Here is a 22604-nt window from a genome sequence, read left to right as displayed (position 1 = left end):
GTGGGGCCCCAGAATCTGCTGAGCGCCCCAGTAGAGTCTGGAGAGGGTGGGGGGAATTCACACCCGAAGCTGCCCTGTGTTTGCCGTGTGCTCCCACTGGAGCTGTGTTTCTGTGGCCTTTGCAGCAAGGCTTGGCACTTGGATGCTGTGCCAGGACCCTGGAGCCGGGAGCAGCTGCTCTAATTCATGCAAAGGAAGGCGCCCAGGTTTGCCCTGTCTATTTATAGCTTATTTATAAAGAAGGAAAAACAAGGGCCCAGTTGCCTTAGCAACCGGGAGCATCATGGGCTGCTTTCCCTGCAATGGGAAGATGGCCAAGTCTCCTTGTGGGGGGCACCCCCGGATGTGTGTGTATCCTGATAGAGGATGGGGGTGAGCCTTCCAGGGCCCATCCCACGCTGGGCTCCTAGCAGCCTGCAGGCTGGCGGAGGGTGCTTGCCAGGCCCTTGGAAAATCTGGGCAGGCGCAGGGGCCGTACACAGCTGAACCCTCCTCTGGTCTCCTGGCCTCCATGCTTACTCCTGTCCTCTGGGTGCCCACCCTGCTGCCTCATGCCCTCTTGGGAGCCGTTTCCTGGCCATGCTCTGGCACTCAGGGTGCATAGCTCGGTGAACCAGAGGTGCAGTTCCCAGACCAGTGCCCTTTGAGGCTGTGATGTAGCACAGAGCCAGGCACTAAGGAAGGGTTTAACAAATAGTGAATGAATGACTGAATGAATGAATGAGGTGCTTTACAGTTCACACTCCATGTTCTTACTTGGTATGCACAAGGCAAGAGAAACATTGCAATGCGTTCTCATTTTATATACGTGAAAACAGATGAGCAATGAAGAGACCAGCCTCCAACCACGCAGCTGGGAATGAGCTGAGCTTGGCTTGCTTTTGTTCTAGCAAAGCCCTGAGGGACTCGGGAGCTTGGGTTCCAGCTGGACCGTAATTGCCAGGGTCGGGGAAGTGGTGTTGTGCCTGGTCTGGGGCTGGGAGGCATGTGGTTCAAACTGTGGCTCTGTTACTTAGCTGTGTGCCACTTATCATCTTGAGCCCACGACTTCACTTCTCTGGGCCTCAGTTTGCTCACCTGTAAAGTGGGACGGTGATGCCTGACCCTTAGGGACTGCCAGCTCCCAGAAGGCAGGCACTGTGTCTGTCTCTGGATCATCTGTTTTCTGTGTTGGCGTATTCTAGGATGACCATGAGACCTGGTACACAAAGTGGTTAGAACAGGTTGTGGGGGGCACACAGGGAATGTTGGTTGTTACTATATTATTAGGAAACAGGCACAGAGAGCCTGATGGCTTCCCTGAGGTCACACAGCCAAATCCAGAGCAGAAGTGAGCTCTACTAGTCAGTCAGGTTTGGTGGCACTGCCAGGGATTAAGATGGGACTGTGTCCAGGCCCAGGTTCAGGACTGGGCTGTGTCCCAGGGCACAGCGGTCATGCTGGACAGGGAGGCTGAAGCAGGGTCTCTGGGTGCCAGGGACCTGTCTAGAGCTGCCCTCCCTACGGCTCTGCCCGAGGCAGAGTGGAGTTTTTCAGGGCCTTGGGCTGGCTGTCTCAGGGGCCGGTCCAGGCTGCCTGGAGGCTCTCTGTCGCCCTCTGCTGGGTTCTGGCTGCCTCTGCTGAGCCACCTCCAGAAGATGGAAGACAACGCCACCTCTTCAGCTTGTCTGGGTGTGAAGACCATACCAAAGAGACCCAGTTAGGAAGAGAAATGCCCCAGGACAAACTGAGATCACAGATCATTTCCACATCCTTCCCAGTTTCCTCCAGCTCCCGCCCAGACCCCAGGGCTGGACACAGATGCCCCACCACCATTCTCGCGGGAGGGGGTGGGAGGCGGGCTCTGCTTCTTTTTGCTGTAGTCGCATCCACCTCATCACTGTTTCCTGAAAACCAAGCGTGCCAGGGCATTTTGTTTGGTTTTGTGTGTCCCATACCCCAGACCTTTGCTCGTGTGTCTGTCCTTCCTGCCTTCCCACCCCACGAGCTCCCGCTCTGTCCTTCTGAGCCTCTTGGCTTCTGCAGCATCCATCCTCCACCCAACCCTTAGCACACCGGGCTGTGAGTCTTTCTGGCCCTTCTCTCCTCCCTCTGACAGTGAACTCATGAGGTGCGTTTGTTTCATAGGGCTGCTGTAACAGTGCCACTAACTGGATGGCTTAAATAACAGATAGAAAAGTATCGTCAGGAATTCCCCAGTGGTCCAGCAGTAAGGACCCAGACTCTCACTGCTGAGGACCGGGGTTCAAGCCCTGGTTGGGGAGCTAAGATCCTGCAAGCTGCAGGTGTAGCCGAAAAGAAAAGAAGAGAAACTTATCGTCTCACAGTTTTGAAGGCTAGAAGTCTGAGTCTGAAAGCAAGGTATTGGCAAGGTATGGTCCTTCTGAGGGCCATTCCAGACCTCTTACATAGCTTCCAGTGGTTTTCATGCTCACAGGGTGTTCTCCATGTTTGAAGGTCGGTCTCTAAATTTCCCCTTTGAAAAGGACCTCAGTCCTACTAGATTAAGATCTACTCCAATGACCTCATTTTTACTTGATTACCTCCTCTCTCCAAATAAGATCACATTCTGATGTACTGGGAATTTGAGACGTCAGTGTATCAATTTTGGGGAGAGGGAACAATTCAATCCATAACAAGAAGGAGAGGAACTCCACTGGATTCACCTTTGTGTTCATTCTCTCAGGGCTGAGCCCAGAGCAGGTGTGAGAGAGTGTGATGAATGTTGTGAAAGTGGTCTTAAATTCAATTACTATTTCTACTTACTGACCCTGTGGCATCTGGGGCATGTTGAATTATGACCTGTCCTATCCAGGTCTTACGGAGTTGAGCCTCTCTCATCAGAAGGGGGACATTTCTAGAACAAAGCCTGTCCTTTTACTTTTCACATTCAACAAAGCAGAAACTTGGTGAGCCAGGAGATACTCATGCTTTTTCATCAGTAGATTCCTGTGGAGGCAGGTGAGTGAGACTTCATTTTCCTTTGTTTTGTTTAGTCACTAAGTCGTGTTTGACTCTTTGTGACCCCATGGACTGTAGCACACACGCCAGGCTTCCCTGTCCTTCACTGTCTCCTGGAGTTTGCTCAAACTCCTGTCCACTGAGCCGGTGATGCCATCCAACCATCTCATCCTCTCTTGTCCCTTTCTCCTCCTGCCTTCAATCTTTCCCAGCATCAAGGTCTTTTTCACTGAGTTGGCTCTTTGCATCAGGGGGCCAAAGTATTGGAGCTTTAGCTTCAGCATCAGTACTTCCAGTGAATATTCAGGTTTGATTTCCTTTAGGATTGACTGGTTTGATCTCCTTGCAGTCCAAGAGACTCTTAAAAGTCTTCTCCAGCACCACAGTTTGAAAGCACTCAGCCTTCTTTATGGTCCACCTCTCATACCCATACATGACTACTGGAAAAACCACAACTTTGACTATACAGACCTTGTTGGCAAAGTGATGTCTGTGCTTTTCAATATGCTGTCTAGGTTTGTCATTTTCCTAATGTCACACAAAAGAGCCAGAGAAGTAATGAAAAGGAACTTAACCTTTGACAAATATTTATTGAACACATAGTTGTGATAGGCATGGTTCTGGGTGACTGAGATGCCATTCATTCATTTATTCATTCCTAGAAACAAGCTTGACACATAGTAGGTGCTGAGTGAATAACTTAATTATAGTTGAATCATTTAAATATTTGCTGAATGAACAACTTAATTCATCTCACAATTATTGGGGCTATGATCTATTTCTATGTAAATTTGAACAAGTTACTTTAATGAATCTTAATTTCCATCAATAGAATGAGTTGAATTATATAGCTACCTTTGAGGCTTGTTGGCAGGATGAAATGAGTGTATTAACAATAATAGCTATTTATGGAGAAGTTGCTACATGCCAAGATAAATGCTCTTTATGTACAGTTTTCAATTTTCACAGGAGCTTTTTAAAAACTGAAATAAAATCAATACAATAAAAGTGTCACCATTTAAAAATGTGCAGCACAGTGGCTTTCAGTACATTCACAATGTTGTGTGACCGTTACAAGTGTCTGATTTCAGAACATTGTCATCATCCCAAAAAGAGACTCAGTATCCATCAGACAGTCACTCCCCATTTTCTCCTCCTGCACCGTCTCCTTGTGCTCAGTCGTGTCCGACTCTGTGATCCCGTGGACCGCAGCCCGCCAGGCTCCTCTGTCCGTGGGGTTTTTCAGCCAAGAATACTGGAGTGGGTTGCCATTTCCTTCTCCAGGGGATCTCCTCCACCCAGGGACGGAACCTGAGTCTCCTGTGTCTCCTGAATAGGCAGATTCCTTACCACTGAGCCACCTGGGGAGCCCCGCCCCATCTCCCAGTGACCACTAATCTACTATCTGGCTGTATGAATTTGTCTAGTGAGGACATGTCATAACAATGGAACCATACTATATGTGCTTTTTGTGCCCGGCTTCTTTCATTTAGTACCATGTTTTCTAAGTTCATCTCGGTTGTAGCATGTGTCAATGCTTCATTTCTTTTAATGGATGAATAATATTCTGTAGCACTGATGTACCACATTTTGCTTATCCACTCATCAAGTTGATGGACATTTGGATTGTTTCCATTATTTGGCTATTATGAATAATGCTGCTATAAACATTTGCGTACAAGTTTTTGTGAACATCTGTTTCCAGTTCTTTTGGATATATACGTAAGAGACAATTGCTATGTCTATGTTTAATTCCGTGTGTGTGTTGCGGGGGGAAACTGCCAAATTGTTTTCTGGACAACTGCACCAGGCACATATGAGGGTTCCAGTTTTCCCTCATCCCTGTCAACACTTGTTATTTTCTGTCTTTTTGATTATCAACATCTTAGTGGGTGTGCAATGGTATCGCACTGTGATTTCTAATGACTAATGATGTTAAGCAGTTTTTTTTTTTTCAGGCTTCTTTTTTATTTCACAGTAACCTTTTTAGGCAGCTGTTTTCCCCACCTGACAGCGGAGGAAACAAATTCAGATTTGCAAGGAAGCGGTGGGGCTGTGGAAATTTGTCTAGTGAGAAATTGGAAACTGGGTGTGCTTGTCTCTGAATCCCCATGATCGAATTTGCTGTAGACACCGCAGGATGCCGGGTCTGTGGCGTGTCCACCTTAGATAAAAAGTCCTTTCCCCCTACTCCGGGCGTCAGTTTCTCCTCCACTCTACTTGAGGCGCTCTACTCCAAACATCTCCAGGCTCCTCTAGGAGCCCGTACCTCTAAGATCAATCGCCCAAGCACAGAATTTGCTCCGCCCGTTCAGCCCTAGCTCGCCGGTGGCGCCGGAAGTGATTTGTTCATTTTGTTGGCTCCCGCCCCCGGCCTGGAAGTACTTCTTCGGGAAGATGGCGGCTGTGTCAGTGTATGAGCGACCAGTTGGAGGTTTCTCTTTCGATAACTGCCGAAGGTGTGGCCTTGCCCGGGGCCGGGTTCAGGGCGGGAGTAGGAGTGTGGTGTCGGGGTCGCAGTTGGGCTGCGGTCTGGGCCAGGAAGTCCGAACGAAGGGTGGACAGAAGGGGCCCGCGGCCCGCGGCCCCTGTGACTCAGGGGAATCTGGGCCTGAGCGTGGCTTTCTCCTGAGGCCGGGTCCGCTCGTCCACTTTCCCAGCGCACCGGGACACCCTCCATCTCCGTCTCCTTAGGCGTGGTGCAGGTCCTCTCAGACACTCTATTCGCAGTAAATCGGGACAGCCCTCTTTTGGGGTGGGGGGGTGGGGAACCAGTCAACATATGGGCGGGAAAGCAAATGCTAGTTGTTTTTCCTTCTCCTGAGTTCCCTATTAGATACTCTTCCTGCCGGTGCGGCACAATGTGGTCCTGGCCTTCAACGCTTTATTCTCTCATTTGCTCTTAGAAATGCTGTCTTGGAAGCCGATTTTGCAAAAAAAGGGTACAAGCTTCCAACGGCCCGGAAAACTGGGACGACCATCGCAGGTGTGGTCTATAAGGTAAGCCGGAGCTGGCTGAGAGCAGCAGGAACCAGGCCGCCTGGTCTCTCTTACTTCTCTGGGCTGTGTGAGAAAGGGCACATCTTACAGCCTGCTACATCAGGAAGAGGTCTTTTAGGAGATAGTGTCAGTTTTTTGTGCACTTATCGACAATTTATATTCTTATCTCGCTTTGCAGTTTTCGGTAGGAAGCCAGTTTTCTGTCTTAACGTTACTATTTGAGGAAACAGAATGATGTAGTGGGAGAAACGAGATTTGTTTAACTGTTTAGCCTTTTTTTGTTGCTTCTAACTTTGTGCAGGTCACTTTCGTTCTCGCAACCACACTTTCCCGTCCAGGTGGACATAATAACTCCTGATCTAAATTGTTGTAAGGGTCAAAAGAGATAACTGGTTGTTGTTGTTAGAGATTAAGAGCGACATCTTTAAAAAAGAAATGGACAGACCTGGCTAATTTAATGGAAGGATTTCTGCATCTTAATCCAGACTTTTCTCATATTGGCTCTGTGATTTGTAAGGAATTTACTGAATCTCTGAGCCTCATTTAAAAACAGGAATGATAGTTCTACTGTCTACTGAGGGTTCAACCAGTAATGCTTATTAATAAGCCTTTTCTTGAATGCTGAAAGTATAGCACAATATTTCAGTGGGTGGGGGAGTGGTTCAGGGAGCAGGGTGTGGTCAGTATTGTTTTTCCTGAACTAGAGGACTGTTTGTATATGTGAAGTTGTTTAAAAGTATATATTTTTAAAAAACAGGATGGCATAGTTCTTGGAGCAGATACAAGGGCAACTGAAGGGATGGTTGTTGCAGACAAGAACTGTTCAAAAATACACTTCATATCTCCTAACATTTAGTAAGTATTGATTAGTTCGAATAACTCATTTGTAAACATATCAGGGGTAAAATTGCATTTACTGTTTCTTAATAAAACCTGTTGTTGAGTCTGTATTTTCTTTCTGTCTCCCTTAAATGGCATTTCCGTCGACATAAACTAGTTATCTTCTAGCTCTCTTTTTGCTTTAGTTCAGTTTTGACCCAGTTCTGCCTTTTGTGTGCATTTTGAATCCACTCCCTCCTATCCTTCTACTGAGGCCTTGGTTTGAATTCTTTTTTCTCAGCTGGACTATTGCAGTTGTCATTTAAATGGTCCCTCTGCTTTTGGTCTTTTCTCTGTTGTTCACTTTTCTGCCATATTGGGTTTTGTAAAACACAGATCTCATAGATCTCCCTTTCCTCTTTAAAATTTTTTCAAGAGATTTTTCACATTTCACACCGCTTTCAGGATAAAATTGAAACTCTAGTATGATATTAAAAGTCATGTACGATTTCACAAAAAGATTCTCTTTTCATCCTATTTAGCTGCTATCACCCTGTGTTCCAGTTATACCTGGACTGTCTCTATCTCCTTCATGTCCCTGTTCTTCTCATGTTCAAGCTGTTTTACCCGTGCTTTTGGAGCCCCTCTGCTTAGACATACTCTTTCTTCTCTGTTTGTATAGTGTTTTTATTCTCTCCTTCCAAATCCAGCTCAAATGAAACCTCGAAGATCAGAATTGCTCTTTCCTCCAATTTCCTATGGCATTTTCTACCTGTGCTACTATATTGTAGTATATGTCTCTTATACTCAACTTTGAAATCAAGTGCTGTTACTGTGTCATATTTTCTTTATCCTCAACACTTTGGAATGACTGGTACCTAGTAGTAGATATTTGGTAGATGTAAACTGTAAGACTTTTAACATTCCTTACTCTTTTGTACAACTTGAGTGTTTTCTTGGATCCATAAAATGCACACTGTTAACATAGAAACTAATGATTTGAAAGGTTCCGTTGCGCTACAGAAAATATATTCACATGTAATTAGATGTGCACTTTTAATTTTATGTTTATTTAAGATTGGTTAGCATAATAACAGTGCATGTTTACTCAAAAACATCTGTCTATGTCCCTCACCTTTGTGGATGTTGTCCAAGAAGCTCCACTTCTAATTGAGCCCTTTGGTAATTAAATTTCAGCCACACTTCTTCTAATTGTATTTTTTAGTTGTTGTGGTGCTGGGACAGCAGCGGACACAGACATGACAACCCAGCTTATTTCTTCCAACTTGGAGCTCCATTCCCTTTCCACTGGCCGCCTTCCCAGAGTTGTGACGGCCAACCGGATGCTGAAGCAGATGCTTTTCAGGTAAGGTTTCAGGATGGGGATTTCTATAGCATCTTTTTCTCATGTCTTAGATTTTCAGCCAAGGGAGCCCTGGAAGCTAGAGAAAAAGCATTCAGAAATACACATTTAATCCAGAAATCAGTTGTTACTGAAAAGCCACTTTAATTTCATAAGGCTTTTGATAATGTATTTGAATTTATGGGGTCTATTTTTTTTTTTTTTTTTTTCGATAAATGAATCACATGTGACCAATGGAATAATTTCCTGAGGCTTAGGGTATTGCTGGATACAAAAACCTTTTTTGTTCTTGGAAAGGTAGAGCTGGAAGGAACCTTTAAGTTCATCTTGTGAACATGCACAAATGATTATTTCCTCTCCCTCTTTTAAGGGCAAGGTAACAGTGAAATGAAAAGTGACAATTTGTAGTTAGCTGTGAGTGGGTATAATAGTGTGAATATCAACCAACATTTAGTTGTTTGTGCCAGGCTGTGTGCTAAGTGCTTTATGCATGATCTCACTTTATCCTTTTAGCTCCGCGATTGGGCTGTTAACATCTCTAATTATAAGTGAACGAACTGAGACTTTAAAGAGGTGCAGTCATTTGCCTGCCCTTACCTTCCCTCCCTACTGACTCCCATAGAGAGTCCCTCTTAGTAGTTTTGTTTCTCTTTAGTCCTTAATAGTCACACCATCACTTTGTGTTTGTATAGGTCTAGACACTTTTCACATTTTAAGTCCATTTTTCATTTGCTCTCATAAAGAGAAGAGAGGCAGTGTGGTATATAATAATGCTTAGGAAATAGCCGAGGCATTTAGTCCTGAGTTGTAACACTGGTTTCTCATTTTGTGCCTGCCTTACCTTTAACAAATTCTCTCCTCTTCCTTCTTCATAGAAGGGACACCTTGATGCCTTTTAAAAATTTTTTGAAAAGTTGATCAGAGGCCTTTATTCTGGCCCTCATCATTCATGAAGCAACCTACATAAGACTTTTTAAAGGGGGGCAGGCACAGAGAGCAGAGATTGTAAGCTGGCAGCTCACAGGCCATATTCAGCTTGTAGAGAAATTTCATTTGGGTCACATAGTGTATTTAAAAAGTAGTGGCAAATAATTATAAATTGGGAGCTTTGAATTTAAAATATGGATTTCCAGCTTTTTTTTTTTTCCCCCGATAAAATCTCACATAAAGTGGGCTGTAATCTGGGACTGATTGGCTATTGTTGCCTTTAGAAGTGAGAGCGTGTGTTCTGGTATGTCAGTCCTTGTGGTTCATTTCCCTGTTTCTTATCTGCCTGTGCCTTCCCGTGAATTTGCAGGTCTTCGTCTTCATGGCCCTGGGCCCTCAGTAAGTGGACATGAGGTTTAATGTAGCTGTGCAGCAAGGCCAGTGGAATAATTCCCGCTTTATGCAGTGGAAGACACCAGGGTTTATGAGTCATATGGCAGGAAGCCTAGTCATACTTATCCAGTTCCTACCCTGACTGTACTGAGTCTTTATGTCAGCAATTTCCATTTGTTTATGTATGTAATCATCATCCTAATACTAGAGAATTATCACCTATCAGATTCTTCCAGGACAGTGTGAAAACTTGTTAAAGTACATCTGTTGTTAGGATAACTGGACGCTTGTGATTTTGATTTTAAATGCAAAGCTCCCTCTTGTGGTTTGTGTGGTGCATTACATTTAAAACAATTTTTAAGCTTGTAAAATTACAGTAAATAGCCTATTTCAAGATTGCTTGCAATGTCATTTAAAGCATTTAGCTAAATCTAGCTAGATGTTTCTGTTGATCTCTTTAGAATGTTTCAGAAATTCTAAAATCTCTTGTTTCAGTGTTTGATCTTTTGGTTAACATACTGTGTAAAAGTTGAATTTTATCAGAGTTTTGAGAAGAAAACTTAAAAGTTTATGCCAGGATCATTATGGTTCTGTCTTTTGACATTTTTGCTAGTTACATACAGTGAGTCACTAGTACGGGGGGGAAAAGCATAGATTTTGACTTGAGAACGTCGCTTCAGATCTTGTTACAGTGCTTACGTTGTGTGACATTAGCCTGTTCACTTCACTCTTCTTAGCCTCAGTTTCTACCTCAATAAAATGTGGATAATAGTTCTGTTTCTCTAACTTTTGGGGAGGAAATGAATAAAGAACCAAGCTTATGCAGTGCCTTGTACAGGGCCTGATACACAGATCCTCATTCAGAGGCTGAAATAGAGTACAGGGTGTACTCTTATTGCTATTTTTTTCCTCCTAAATAATCCATTTTCTTGTATGTGAATCAGTGAGAAAAGAGGGTTTGATAAACAGAAGTGAGCATCTTTTTCCTTACTTAAACAGTAGTTTTATTTTTCTTCGTTGACTAGATGTAGAAGATGTAAATGATACTTGTTCCTTCTGAATATGGAACCTTCTTATTGAGTCTATCAGAAATGTTTGATATACTAGTCTATATTCTGGAAACTATTTGAATATGCAGAGGCTTTAAAAACTTATTGTACTTTTTGCCCCCACTTAACAGAAGATATGTATATCCATTGTAGAAAATTTTGAAAATACTGAAAAGCCCAAAGAAAAAATTAAAACTTTGCCATTTAGGGAGAATCACATTTTGGCTTTGTATATACATTAATGCTTCTAATCTTTTTGTTTGTTTGTCCATTCATTTGATCATTCCTTCTGTCTTTCTTTCCGTAAGTGCATGTTCACAGTAAAAAAGCTAATATATGTTTAGATAGATAAGCAAAAAAAAAAAAAAAACAGAAATTATCTGAATTTCTACCACGCATAAGCAGTTGGTGCTAACAGGTTAATGTACACTCTTCAGGGTTTTTCCATGTTTAATAATACAAATTTTGTTCTACCAGAATGGGATCCCAGTTGTGCTTTCTGTCTGTAGGTTATGTTGGTAATATAACCTGATCTTTTCACCTACGAGTGCATCTTGAGTAATTTCCATGTTGGAATATTTCAAAAAGAAAATAATCTTTTTTTCATAAGTTATTATAAAAGTAATGTATGATCATTGTAAAAAATTCAGACACTGAACAAATGTGACAGGAAGGAAATAGATTTCAACTGACATTCTGCCACTGAAGCACATGTACTATGAAACTTTGAGATCTGCTTTTTGAGACCTTTTCAATAGCACCCACTCCAGTACTCTTGCCTGGAAGACCCCATGGATGGAGAAGTCTGGTGGGCTACAGTCCATGGGGTCGCTAAGAGTCGGACACGACTGAGCGACTTTCCCTTTCACTTTTCACTTTCATGCATTGGAGAAGGAAATGGCAATCCACTCCAGTGTTCTTGCCTGGAGAATCCCAGGGACGGGGGAGCCTGGTGGGCTGCCGTCTATGGGGTCGCACAGAGTCGGACACGACTGAAGCGACTTAGCAGCAGCAGTAGCAGCAGCATACTCTGCATATACACATGCTCATATATGTGTTTGCAAAAGTGGAATACTGCTCTGTGTTATTTTGTAACTGGCCTTGTTCACATAATAGTGTATTATGGTATTGTTCCCATCAGTAGATGAGCTAGCTCAGCATCTAGGGATTTTACTTTGAGCCTGTGGAGGAGTCTATAGACCTGTAACTCTCCTGAAAGAGTGAAAAACATCTGTGTACACTTGTTGTGGGTGAGGATTCCACAGTTTTAATCACTCTTTTAGAGGGGTCTATGCCCCATAAAAATTTAAGAGCCATTGAGCAACATCTTAATTTTTGTTGGATCACAGTAATCTATATTATTAACCAATTTTTAAAGAGTAACAATATTGCCTGTTTTAAGATGTTTAATTATAAGGTATTCTGTGGATCCTTTGGAGTGTAGAATCTTTAGGTGCTTGTGTTATTAATTCTTTAGGCTATATTCTAAAATAAATTCCTAGAAATGGAATTGCTGGGTCAAAGATAGGAACATTTAACATTTTAATGCATATTGCCAAAATTGTAGCCGAGAGATTGTTCTAAGTTATACTACCATCAGTTGTGTGTGAAAAACGGGTCCTGATTTTTAATGATTATGTAGTGTTCTGTTGTATAGCTAGCTGTATTAGTTTAGGTAGTTCTGACTGTTTCCACTTTTCTAGCATCATAAACAGTTACTGCAGTAAACATTCTTATGAATTCATTTCTGCATATTTGTCCTTTTATATCTTTAGAATTAGATTCCTGGAAATAGAATTTCTGGATCAATTTTTAAGGATTTCATTGACTTGCCAAAATAGCTTAGACTCTTTTAAAGGCATCAAGCAGATTATGTTTTAGCTTGGAAGGGAACTAGCTGGTTTTTATTGACTTTAACTAAACAGTCTGTTTGGCAGGATAGATATATATATATATATATATAAATATATATATATATATATGTATATGGATCAAGCACTGGGCTGGGGTGGGAGTGGTGGGTCTGGTGATTCTCTGACTTCTTATCCCAGAGTTCCGAGATCTACTCTTGAACCTGCTGCCAGCTCATGTGGCTTAGGACCAATTTCTTCCCCTGTCTGGGCCTGTCTTCCCTCTTGAGACTGCTTCTAAAATCCTTCCCTGCTTTTTATTTTTTCACTTATAAATGGAAGATTTGAAGTAATGTATTGGTAATCAAGGGACACAGGAAGTATTGGACTTGACCTAGAACACTTCCTGATGGGTAACTGTGTCTCAGACAATCTAAAATTAGGACTTTGGTTTTTGTGTTAATTTATTTGTATCAATTTTAATGATTGTATCATCAGGCAAATTCAGCATATTTTAGTTTCATTTTTCTTCCCAAAGAGCTAAAGGCTTAAACTGCTGCTGCTGCTGCTAAGTCGCTTCAGTCGTGTCCAACTTGGTGTGACCCCATAGAGAGCAGCCCACCAGGCTCCCCCATCCCTGGGATTCTCCTGGCAAGAACACTGGAGTGGGTTGCCATTTCCCTCTCCAATGCATGAAAGTGAAAAGTGAAAGTGAAGTCGCTCAGTCGTGTCCGACTCTTTGCAACCCCATGGACTGCAGCCTACCAGGCTCTTCCACCCATGGGATTTTCCAGGCAAGAGTGCTGGAGTGGGGTGCCATTGCCTTCTCCAAAAGGCTTACACTGGAGAACTTTAAATCCAGCATGTTTATCCAGTATAGCAGTTCTAATGGAAAAAAAATTGATCCATATATAGGGAAAGAAATCTATAGAAGTGTAAAACCAACCGAGTAGAGGGTCCAAAGGAGCAAATATGTGCAGAATTAAACAGATGGGGTCTGGTGGAAAATGTCTCTCCCATGTTCCTGAGAGAGATGACTTTAAACTGTGGACAGTAGCAATGGGTTTATAAACTGTCATGGAGTTATTTCATGGTTCACTTCCCTGCATAATGAAATACTTATTTCTTTTACTCAGTATGAGCTCTTATCTGCCATAATTTTGTGGATTTATTCAAGGGAAAGGTATTTTGACATAAGTGATTTTCCTTGTGGTGAGGTTGATAATTTGAACAGTTTTAGTTTAGCGACAATTCAGTATTGACTTGGAAGGGACCTTATTTGCGAATCACAGAGGTCTGATGGGAGGGGTGTTCGTGGTCTTCGGAGTAAGCCACGCTTGGCTCTGAGACTTCCTAATGTCTTTGGGTTGGTTTCTCCTTCTCTACAATAAGAACTATAGTGTCTTCTTTTGAAGGGGGTTGTGAGGCAGAGATGATGTACAGCACATGGGTGCTTCATACAATTTACAGTTTTTTTGACTGATAGATGTTCAGGTATGTTTGCTCCATTCCGTATTTTTTCCCCATCAGAACAGTAGCTATTTAATGAAGCAATAGTAGTGAAAGAAAAACTTTTTGTTGTCTGACTTCTCATGCAGCTTTTGAATAACTTATAGTGAAGCAATGTAAACTCATTTTTTTTTTTTTTCTTATGCATGCTCTGATCATCAGGTATCAAGGTTACATTGGTGCAGCCCTAGTTTTGGGGGGAGTAGATGTTACTGGACCTCACCTCTACAGCATCTATCCTCATGGATCAACTGATAAGTTGCCTTATGTCACCATGGGTGAGTGTAATGTTTCCCTGATGTTTCAGAATCCTCTTATTTACCAAAGTAGTTTCTAAAAGAGCTGGTTTATTTCCTGATAGAAGAGGCAGCACAATGTGCTTTGATTCCTTCTGCAAACATCTGTTGATTTCCTCCTGGGCATTAGGCCTGTTTCGTGTGCTTGAGATACAGCAGTGAACAAAATTTAGACTAAATGTCTTGTCTACAAGGAGTTTATATTTTAGTGGGTGTGGACAGACAGTAACAACAGCTTTATGTTAGACAGCAATAAATACTAGGAGAAAAAAACATAATATAAGTGATATTATATCATGGTTATGCGAGATACTACCTTTGGGGGAAACTGAGTTAACTGTGTACAAAAACTTGGTTTATTATTTCTTACATCTGCCTGTGAATTGACAGTTATCTCAAAACAGAAAGTTAAAAAAAAAATTAATGCAGTGTAAGGGGACTTGAGAATGTTGGGGTGGAAGCCAGATAATACTGTTAAACTGGAAGGTTACAGTAGGTTCGTGAAGAAGGTGAGGTTTGAGTGAAAGGGGCTCCCAGGCAGAAGGAAGGCTAGACTGGAGGCCTGCCTTGGGGGAACAGGCCTGGTACGTGCAGAGAGTTTTTAAGTGACAGAGTCTCTGTTTGCCATTTAATCTCTGAGGCATCCTGGACATTTAAGGTTCCTCTCTGAACCATGATTTCCTCACTCTGAAATGGTGTCAATAATACCCACCATGTGTACAGGTTACGATGATTAAAAATAATGTATGTAAACCATCTGGCCCAGTGCCTGTTCTACAAATAGTAGCTACACTTTTTAGGTCATTACACATTTTAGGTACATTTGTATTTTAGCTCTAAATGCTAGATGAGTATTTGTTTCTTAATAACTAAAAAAAAAAGTGATTAAAATTACATTAGAAGAGTTGGGATTTTTGAATGTAACTCTCATGCTCAATTTCTGAGTGAAATTGCATGTATCTAATTTGAACAGGCCATGTGTAACCGGCGCTTTTCTAGATGTTGTTAAACTCTCACATTTTTTGTCTTGGTATCTTGGCTCTGCAGAGCCGGGGATAACTGCTGCCTTGAATAGTCTGAAAATTGTTAGTGTGAGACTTTGCTATTTCATTGCGTTTAATACTTAAGCCTCTTATGAGGTTTGTATACAACAGATGTTCCCTGTTTGTGAGAAGAATGATTTGCCCCCAGATACCATATGGAATAGTTATTTTAAAATGAAGATACAGTAATTTTAGAATTGTTTTGAATTCTTTGTTCCATTTTATTTGTTATCCCCATCAAGACACTGTTTTTATTTCTCCCCATCTGGTGCCTTTAAATGGTAGTAAAGGTGGAATAGTCTTTTCTATTAAGTAGTTTCATTTCTTCTTTTTTTAATTAAAAGAATTTTCACACTTGCAAGAAGGTAACAAGAATGTACAGTGAATAGTCATATATACCCTTTACTCATTTTTGTCACCTAACATTTTACCACATTCTTGTTCGCTCTCTGGTGGATTTTTACTATTTTTGTGTGTGTGTGTGTGTAACCATTTGAGAATAAATTGTGGACAGTATAACCCTCTACCTCAAAATTCTTTAGAATGTTTCCTCACATCACCTTGATGACATCATCAAAATCAGAAAATTTAACATTGATACAAGGCCTTTTCATTTTTACGATGGGAAAATTGAGTTGGTTTCTGTTGCTTTTGAACTGTAGTAATTTGTCTTATGAGCATCATCCCAAACTTAGGAAAGGTTGTTGAAAGTGAGTAAAGCAGATTTGTGTCTGCTCATTTCATTCCTGCAAGTCCACTTAGTGCTCTGTCCTGGCCAACAGTGATCTTGCTTCCCTCCAAGTCCAGTGTGAGTCCACGGTGACGGCTCCACACTTCTGCTTAGAAATCATTACTCTCCATAGTCTGGCTTTGCTTTCATAGAAGATTAAGAAGAGCAAGATACCAGTAACATCCGATTTTAGAGACACAAGTAAGTTGTTACTTTTAAGGTTTAGTTTGTTTGTTCCCATCTGTTCATTTATTTATCAACTATTTCTTGAGTGCCTTCTGTGTAACAGCACTGTAGCAGGCTTCACAGAGCAGTGGATGTCTGGATCCTTGCCCTCAACATACTCGCAGTGTAAGGGGGGAGATAGATGTATAAACTGACAAGGGCAGTAGGTACAAAGGCCCGTGGAGGCCCAAGGGGGAAACTGGAAGAGAAAGCTTCACTTCACTTGAGCTGAATCTTAAAAGAAGGATAAGTTACTTTCACTCATTTATTAGAAATTTATTTAGCCTCTACTATGTGCTCGGGGGGCTTCCCAGGTGGCGAAGTGGTTGAGAATCTGTCCGCCCTTGCAGGAGATGCAGGAGACATGGGTTTGGTCCCTGGGTCAGAAAGATCCCCTGGAGAGGGAAATGGCAAGCCGCTCCAGTATTCTTCTTGGGAAATCTCCTGGGCAGAGGAGCCTGGTGGGCTACAATCCTTGGGGTCTCTGAGAGTTGGATACGATTGAGCCACTGAGCATGCATGTGCTAGGTACTGGGAAAGTAGTGGTCAGGACAGCACTTATCCTCAGGGCGTATAGTCTTGTGTGTGAGACAGGAATTAGACAGGAATCTAGTACACATTAATAAATACACATTAATCTGAAAGAATGCGCTGTGCTAAGTGCCCTGGAGGAAAAGAACAAATTATAAGGGAGAATTTCTAACAGGAAGGAGTATGTGGATAATGGGTATTTGGAAAATCCTTATTGGACAAGTGACAGGAAAACATTTTCAAATGAAAAGTACTTTATGAACATGACAAACATTCAAGTGCAGGAAAATATGTGAAAGATAAGTCCCTATTTCATAGTAACCAGTGTTAAGAGTTTACTGTGTTTTTTCTCAGGAGGCATTTTATGATCCACCTTTATAGATCCCTATTATCTGTTATCTGTGTATTCCTATTAAAAATACACTGCTGAAGTTATGCTGTAAATATTGTTCCATTCCTATTAACTTGTTTCAAAGAAAATTTTGTATCAGTGCCTATAGATCAATATCAAATCTATAATAACACTGTCCTAGAATTGTACTGTATGTCTGTACCAGGACTTAAGTGACCATTTGTCCTGTTGATGAGTGTGTGTCTTGGTGAGCTTGTATAAATACATCTGATAAATTCCTGGTAGTGGAGTTTCTGGATTAGGGTAGGCATGCATGTTGCTCAGAATTCTCTGTTGAAAGCATTAGAATCACTGGATGATTTAGGAAAGGAGGAATTTTTTTTTTAAGGATAGTAGATGACTCACAGAATAGCTGGGAGGGCAAGACCTGGGTGTGGGGCTGAGAACAGTATCAGAAAGCATGCTGCCGCATGGGCCCGTTGCAGGCAAAGGTAGAATCTGCAGACAGCACTGCTGGCCTGGCTGGCGTAGGCCTGCTCTCTCCTCACTCTGCTGCCCCGGCTGCCTCATCCAGAGCTGAGGCTTCCTGCCATCTCACTCACAGTCAGAGAGTTCCTTCAGGAAAGGGTGGGCGCTAGATTGCTGATGGTGGGTAAAGTTCAGTCATCTGTTCTTAGAGTGGTGGGGTTCCCCAGACACAGGAAATACAGCTTCTGGGCAGCCCCTAAAAGTGACAGGTGAGTGCATCTTACCTTTTGAGAGCTGTTGCCAAACTGCCCTCCAAAAAGATAGCACTAATTTATATTCCTGGAGAAGGCAATGGCACCCCACTCCAGTACTCTCGCCTGGAAAATCCCATGGACGGAGGGGCCTGGTAGGCTGCAGTCCATGGGGTCGAGAAGAGTCGCACACGACTGAGCGACTTCACTTTCACTTTTCACTTTCATACATTGGAGAAGGAAATGGCAGCCCTCTCCAGTGTTCTTGCCTTGAGAATCCCAGGGACCGGGGAGCCTGGTGGGCTGCTGTCTCTGGGGTCGCACAGAGTCGGACACGACTGAAGCAACTTAGCAGCAGCAGCAGTAATTTATATTCCACCAGGAGAATGTGATAATGCCTTTCTCTTATAAGTTCTCCTACTTTGGGTATTCTTGCCAGTCTGGTAGGTGAAAGATGGGAAAAAGTAGCTCTTAAACTGAGACCTGAATGGTAAGTAGGAATTAGCCAGGAATTTGCCACCCTGCTCCCTACCTGCCAGACCAGGATGGTCAAAGGCCAGAGTTTAGCTGGATGGGTGAAGGGAGTGCTCCATGTGGGGGGCACAGCAGAAGCAAAGACAGGGAGGGATGAGGATGTCTGGGCTTTCAGGAGGGTGGAGGAGAGGCAAGGCTGGAGAGCAAGTCCGGAGAGTCCCATCGTACAGGCTGAGTTGTCTGTGTTGTGGACGTAGGAGATGATAGGATAAGATTCGTTGTTGGGGCAGGCTTAGGAAGGAGGATTGGCATGGGGAAGTCTGGAGGCTGAGTGAGGTAACATCTGGCCGGAAATGTTGAGAGTGTGGATGGGTCCAGGGGTGACCACGGTTGTCCTGGAGACCACTCAGAGACCGCTCAGAAACCAGCCACTTGGCCCCATTGCAGTCTCTGACCATCCTCTCCCGCGCTCCTCAGTGCCAGTTCCTTCCCAGCTCTCGACCTCAGTGCTCCTCTGCTGGCGTCACCTCCCTTCCAGCCTGGCTCTGGACCCTTTTTCCTGTTTCATTTCCTCTTCCTCCTCCCCTTGTACCTCAGGCATTTGTGGCAACAGGCCCCGCGCCCTCCTGTGAGCTGCTCCTCCCCACTGCTGCCGTGCTGCCTCCTTTCAGAAATGCCTTTTCTGAATGTTCATACTCCTCATCCAGGGCCTCACCCAGAAGCCTTTCCCTCGCGACTGCCTCAGGCTGTTAGCAAGTCCGTCTCCAGGCACTTGGTGTGAAACTTGATTCCAGGATTCAACCTTGTCCGTCCTCTGCTGTCCCAGCCCTTGTCCTTCCTGCCCCTGCAAGAGTCGGAGATCTCTGTCAGTAGAATCTGTCTTACTCCCAGAGTCTGTGATTCAGTGACTATTAGATGTTGAGTTAATGTTCTGATTCTCTAACGTGGTTGTGTATGTATGAATCCTAGTGTTAGAAGCCTTAACTGCTGTTTGTTGTTTGTGAACAGGTTATGGAGCCCCAGGGGAGGGTTGGTTTAGATTGTGTTCCGTTGGCGTGGCCCCAGTTGGGCCGTAAGAGAACAGTACAAAGCATTGCATATATGATAGGTCTTTTTTTTTTTTTTTAGCTTTGTATTATTTTAATTTAAAGCTTATTTGGGGGTGTCCCTGTGCCAGTGTCTGCTGGTGCTGTCACATTATTTTCAGTTATAATTCCCTGCAAGGGATGCTGTCATTGTCTTCTTACTGATGAGAAACCTGAAACTTGGATTCACTGGCCTGCCCGTCACCACCCTGCCTGGGAGCAGCAAAGCTGAGATTTGAACCCTTGTCCTTCAGCCCAGGCAGCCTGAGCTTACCACAGCTGCTTTGATTTTTATCATCTTACAGATGTTACTTCATTAAGCTATTAAGCCTTGCTTCTGAATACTAAAAATATTTACACAAATTCCCAGGGGCATTTATTTGTTTGGCATATTTTTGACTGCCCTTTGTGAAGATTTTCTGTCCTGCATATTAAAAACAGTATTTACTGAAACAGCTTTATAGTATCAAAGGAAACTTTTCAAAATTATACACAATTCTACCATCCGAAGACAACATGAATTTTATATTTTGTTTCTCTCTAATCCAAGTCCATTGTGAAGAGCAGCCTTTTATCAGAGAATGTGAAATAAAATAACAGTTTTTGTGCTGTCCTGGTTTTGTCTTTGTCATTCTCTTCGTTTCTTTCAGCCATTGTTCACTTTTGAGCAGGGCTTGACGCCTCTTTCCCTGTGGTGGGAGCTGTGCTGGGCTGCCTTTCTTCCTGATGAAGGAGTTGTTCTGGCTTCCCGTGGAGGTGTTTGTTGTTTTTCTTTCTTCTCTTTTTTTTTTTTTGAGGAGATAGGAAGTTCGATATTGAGAGAGAACCCCAGAAATGCCAAAATGTGGTGGTTTTTGTCTTAATTCATGTGACTTACTTTGGGTGAGCTACAAAGCAAACCTCCAGCCACAGATGAAATAGAAGGCCCTCCTAACTGAAATGTGCCCACTGAGTGTTAACATTCCCTGAGCGACTGAAGCTTTCCCTAAGCTTGCTGTAAGTGAGAAAATGAGTATTTCGTGTAAATTCTCATGTTTTAGTGAAAGTACCGAGTTTTTTATTATGAAAAATAAAAAGAGATGGATTTTTTTTTTTTTCCTGAGTTATTTGACAGTAAGAGCTGGAAGCTACAAATTACCCATAAGACAGGGGTGTCTAAATTTTGTCTACCCACGGGCCTGTATTGGTGACTAGCCAGGCGCCTGAAGGCTACTCTTAATTTACATGGAACAGAAGACACCTGTCTCGTCTTGCGCATCTCTTAACCTTCTGGCACAGCTCCTTGAGCATCGGGTCCAGGAGCCTCCTCGCTGAGGGCTCGCCTTCCTGAGGGTTTGCTTAAGAGAAGAAGACATCAAACGCCTCATGGTGTGGCCCTCGGACAGCTTCTGTCCTAAAACCTATCTTGTGAGGAGGATGCCGTCTGTAATGATAGCTGTGTTCATCCGGTAGCTTTCCCGCTTGCGGTGCCGGCAGCTGTGAGAGATCCTTTACTGATAGAGTCTTTGCACTGCTCTGAGGTGGTTGCCATCATCCTTGTCTTATGAATGAGGATACTGAGGCTCAGAGAGGTGTGCCGAGGTCACACAGCCTGGAGGTGCGTGGTCTGGCTTGGGAACCCCGGGTCTCTGTGGCTTTTCCCCCTTGGCTTGGTTGTTGCTGAGTGGTGTGTGGCAAGTGGTTCAGGCCAAATGTGATGTGATCCATTCTCAAAAAAATAAAAATGCACCCCTTAGGTTTCATTTAATTATTTTCTTCTTTAAGAACATAATTTGCGGGAGACTGCAGGTGATCGATGAGTGGAATTGTGGAAAACTGGGCAAGATTTTTTTACTTTTCTTTATTAAGAAAGGGAAAAGGGTTTTGGTGTTCTTTTTTTTAAATAGACAAAATGTGGGTTCTTTTAATTCTCAGATTAATTAGCTTATTCTTTTAACTTGCCAGCTTTTCTTTATTAAACAAACTGAAGTACTGTCAGGAGAAGCTTGGGGACCATCCTTTGCTATTAGTTTGGCAGTGCTCCTTGTAGCTGCATTGGCAGCGTATATAAAATTTTTATTTTGCCCACTTATTCACATAGAGAATTAATATGAATGAAATTTAAAGCACGACATTCCTGGAAATGAGGCCCTTGGACAATTTAAGAATACTAACTTAAGGAATAAACATTGATATGCACCATTAGGGAAGGCTTTGGGTCACTGCCAGGGCCGTCCAGGTAAAATTCTCTCTCCAGATGAACTGGCTATACAATTTCCTAATTACTGGAATGTACCTCTTAAGTCCCAGTTTACAGAGCCCCCTAGCAATTAAAAAGATTCGTGACAGAGTAAACATACCAGATGTCTCACCTTGTGGGCAAAGAAGAGTCTTAGAATTAAGTTGGAACTTAGGAACATCAGTAGGGAATTCAGACCTACCGTTTTTCTCCATATTTTTACTCTAAAGTGCAACCTTCGCGCAGGCATTTTATTACCTCCACATGACTCGATTTTAAAAAATTTCCTGTGCTATGTATATCAGACCAGTGCACTACAAGATGGCAAATATTTCTTCCACATTAATTTTCAACTCTGAAATCAGATGTGAACTCTGATTTAGCACTGTATTTAGTTCAGTGGCCTGTGTAAAAGCCTTCTCAGAGGGCACATACTTGACCAGAGCTAGTCATCTAACCTCTCTGAACTTCAAACCCCTCGTTTCTAAAAAGAAGCTGACTGACTTTTTTTTACTTGATATCACTGGATCATTGGGACGCTGCAGTATCACATGTGTGAACATGCTCTGTAAAGCACTACATGCTTTCCCCTGCACATGTGCTGTGGCATCATTTTTCATTTTTCAAGGTAGGGTGGGGTTGTGAAAAGAGCTGATCTTTGTAGTCAGACTGGGTTCAGATCCAAGTGCAACGTTGATTAGCTATTTGAGCATTGATTTCTCCTTCAGGAAAATGGAGGTTCTAAGGTCTGTTCATGGGAAATGTGAGGATTAAGCAAGGTACCACATGTAAAAATCTTTGTGTGTGAAACATCATTGGTGTTTGGTGCATGGTGTTTTGATAATTTTTGTGCTAACACATTCTCTGTGTGCAGTTCTGTGTACTAAGATTTTCCTGGCAGTTTTTCTTGCTTTGATTAAATAAGATGAATTTCAGAAGATTTAAAATGTGTGATGCATGGATTTTATGTCTTAAAGTTTATACCACTATGGGATGCCAGGAATTAAGTAACTGAGAACCAAAAGCCCATGAAAGTTGGATTATGCATCTTGATTTCCTG

The 22604-nt window shown here is 42.7% G+C and overlaps 1 protein-coding gene across 1 annotated transcript in view; it reads left to right on the top strand.

Annotated features, from left to right (window-relative positions):
• The first annotated feature begins 5311 nt into the window (after positions 1–5311).
• PSMB7 (proteasome subunit beta 7) overlaps positions 5312–22604 on the top strand; it is a 57247-nt gene continuing 39954 nt past the window's right edge. Inside the window, exons 1-5 of the mRNA XM_027556234.1 lie at positions 5312–5420; positions 5868–5961; positions 6719–6816; positions 8006–8146; positions 14034–14149. Coding sequence (XP_027412035.1) covers positions 5359–5420; positions 5868–5961; positions 6719–6816; positions 8006–8146; positions 14034–14149 — 511 coding nt within the window. The 5' untranslated portion in view covers positions 5312–5358. The remainder of the gene's footprint in view (positions 5421–5867; positions 5962–6718; positions 6817–8005; positions 8147–14033; positions 14150–22604) is intronic.

The sequence above is a fragment of the Bos indicus x Bos taurus genome, chromosome 11 (genome assembly GCF_003369695.1).
Source record: "Bos indicus x Bos taurus breed Angus x Brahman F1 hybrid chromosome 11, Bos_hybrid_MaternalHap_v2.0, whole genome shotgun sequence".
Lineage (NCBI taxonomy): Eukaryota > Metazoa > Chordata > Mammalia > Artiodactyla > Bovidae > Bos > Bos indicus x Bos taurus.
This window is presented reverse-complemented; position numbering and strand designations above follow the sequence as displayed.